The sequence below is a fragment of the Lepus europaeus genome, chromosome 10 (genome assembly GCF_033115175.1).
Source record: "Lepus europaeus isolate LE1 chromosome 10, mLepTim1.pri, whole genome shotgun sequence".
Taxonomy (NCBI): domain Eukaryota; kingdom Metazoa; phylum Chordata; class Mammalia; order Lagomorpha; family Leporidae; genus Lepus; species Lepus europaeus.
Genome location: NC_084836.1, coordinates 116,985,875 through 116,988,622, shown reverse-complemented (window position 1 = coordinate 116,988,622; position 2,748 = coordinate 116,985,875). Strand labels below are relative to the sequence as shown.

The following is a 2,748-nucleotide window of genomic DNA, read 5'->3' as shown; positions in this document are numbered from 1 at the left end:
TAAGACATTTTCTCATGCAATTGTGGGGGCTCGTAGTGCTAAGTCTGGAGGACACGTCACTAGGTTGGAAATTCAGGTGATGGTTGATGTAGTTGTTGAGTCTGAATCTATAGGACTAGCCAGCCGGCCGAAAACAGGGTTTTAAGTTCCAATCTTAGGACGAATGGGGTCGTCTCTGGAAAGCTCAGTCTTGCTCTCCAAGGCTCACTGGAAAAGGATCACCTACACCATGGAGGGCAATTCACTTTACTTGAAGTCACCCATAAACATTAATCATATCCACAAATACCTTCACAGCAACAGCCAGAATAGCATTTGACCCAAAAACTGGGGGCCAGAACCCAGTCAAGTTGACACAAAACTATCACAGATGGGTATTTTGGAAATATAATAGTAGGCAGGATGGTGGGTTGCTGCTAAATGGTGAAATCAAACACCCATGACTAATGCAGTACCTTTAAGCAGATGCACTCTACCCAGGACTCAGCTGAGCATTTCCCTAATTCGCACCCACAGCAGCCTTAGGGGATAAACATCGTCAGTACCCCACATTCAACATGAGCAAACAGTGGTTTAGAGAGATTGCATGGCTTGCTATGTTAATTTCCTACCATTGGTATAACAAATCAGCACAAACCTAGTGGCTTAGAACAATACAAATTCAGTATCTTATAATTCTGGAGTTCAAAAGCCTGAAATGGGGTTTCTGGTGGCAGTATCTGGGGAAGGGACGGCAGGTACCATGTCTGGACAGGAAGGTGGCAAGAAGCAGCCCCTGAAACAGCACAAGAAGCAGGCCAAGGAGATGGACAAAGACCAGGCTTTTAAGCAAAAACAAAAGGAGGGGCAGAAGAAACTCAAGAAGCTAAAAATGGGGAAAGGTCCCTTGGTCACAGGTGGAATTAAGAAATCAGCAAAAGTAAGCTGTTCCTTCTACCTGAAGTGATGGTGACATTGATTTCATTCCTATTTAAACATCTGCATTCCATGCCATAGCATCTCATGTCACCCATAGCTAGAATGAAGTGTCATCCTGGAGCCTGCTGTACCTTTACAAATAAACTTTTGTAAAAAAGGGGGAAAAATCATCCAGTGGCTCACTGTTTCATTATTGTTTTCACTCAACCATTCTTAACTGTGAATTTACAGTAAACCCAGCCAAGAATCCTTCCAGAGTCTGCTCTTTGGTCTTCATTCTCCTCCAATTCCATATTATCTGGAATTAAGCCTACTCATTGGGAAAAATAAAGTCTTAAAGGGGTCACACAGGACTAGAATCAAGGTGTGGGAGGAGCTTCACCCCTCTGGAGGCTAGAGTAGAAAAGCTATTTCCTTACATTGTCCAGCTTCCAGAAGCTGCTTTTCTTTCTTGACTTGTGCGCCCTTCTTGCACTTCCAAAGCCAACAGTACAGCATCTCTAATCTCTGTCTGACTGATTTATCTTGTAATGACATTGTGCCCCCACAGATAATCCAGTATTACTTTCCACCTCAAGATCCTTCACTCATATCTGCGAATTCCCTTTTGCCAAGTTAGGAAGTATGTTCACAAGTTTCAAGGATTAAAACAGGGTGGCATTTCTGTGGAGTCATTATTCTGTCTGCCACATTTGTTCAAACTCAAGTAACAAGCAGGCAGGAGCCAATCCAGTTCCATCTGACCCCAGAATCTATGCTCTTGACCACAGTGGCAACTCACCCCTCACAAATGCACACCAACAGAATTTGAGTCATCAGGGTGACTATTTGTTTTAGGAGCATCATCAGGGACTATTAAAAGCATTGGTCATAGAGAATTGGAAGCAGATTAACAAAGTACTACGCAGTAAGTTATACAAAGGCACATGGAAATGCTTTGTTGAAAAGAATGCTTCCATATCATGGGATTTTATTTCCACGGCCAGTTGAAAAACTGGACTCTTCACACTTGCAATGCTAAAATGAAGCTTCTCTGATCACATAGATTAGCTGAAAAATCAAATTTGGAGAAGACTGAATTAGAGTATCCTGGCCAAAAGAAAAAAGAGAGACAAATCAGGACATTTTAATGCCAAAGTTACAGCCATTGTCTTCACCCAGAACACCCCAAATCTCAAGGATCAGTTTTCAAACTGGACCATCTCCACAGAGTCACATGGATAAAATGGGGTTAGGAGGATTTGGGGAATAAAGCTTGGAATCACCAGGCTTGCAACAGAAACAGGATTTATTTAATTGATTGAGCATGATTTAAAATAGGACTCAGGGAAAAAAAAATCACAAATAAAATAGCCCAAGGAAAGTGGGAAACAATAAAAGAAACAGTTCCCTGTGGACTCATTGTCCCTTTCATCTAATGGTCTTTCCACTAGTTTTTCAGTTAATCAAGTTTCAAGACAACATTGAAATATGTGATCACAAAAACAGCTGTTTGGAATGTGCGCAACAAGGCGCAAAGAGCAAAAATGCCCAGCACAGAACTCAAATACACAAAATTACTTAACTTGGTAGCCTGATTCCTACTTCTATTGCCTCTGCACTGAAAATTGGCTGTTGATTTACAAATGCCACCAGTTCCAAAATACCACTTTCTCCTCATTTTGTAGGAAAAATTAAGTAAATAAGAAAGAAGGAATTTTCTTGTGCATTCTTTAAACAGATTCCCAGTAAAAATGGATTGTTTTGTAACAGATAGCTATGGAGCCATTTGTACCTCAGTGGACATTTGGCAATGTCTGGGGACATAACGGGCTGTTACAGCTGGGGCAG

General features: G+C 41.5%; 1 protein-coding gene across 1 annotated transcript; it reads left to right on the top strand.

Annotated features, from left to right (window-relative positions):
• Nucleotides 1-742: 742 nt before the first annotated feature.
• Nucleotides 743-1,537, top strand: LOC133768205 (translation machinery-associated protein 7-like). Its single transcript, XM_062202576.1, has 2 exons — nucleotides 743-919; nucleotides 1,469-1,537. Exons 1-2 carry the CDS (start codon nucleotides 743-745, stop codon nucleotides 1,535-1,537), a joined length of 246 nt encoding a protein of 81 aa, XP_062058560.1.
• Nucleotides 1,538-2,748: the final 1,211 nt, after the last annotated feature.

Excerpts from the sequence above, each read along its gene's own strand:
- LOC133768205 (XM_062202576.1), top strand. The coding sequence starts at position 743 with ATGTCTGGACAGGAAGGTGGCAAGAAGCAGCCCCTGAAACAGCACAAG. Across the intron at positions 920-1,468 it reads GAATTAAGAAATCAGCAAAA|ATAATCCAGTATTACTTTCC; the intron begins GTAAGCTGTTCC and ends GTGCCCCCACAG.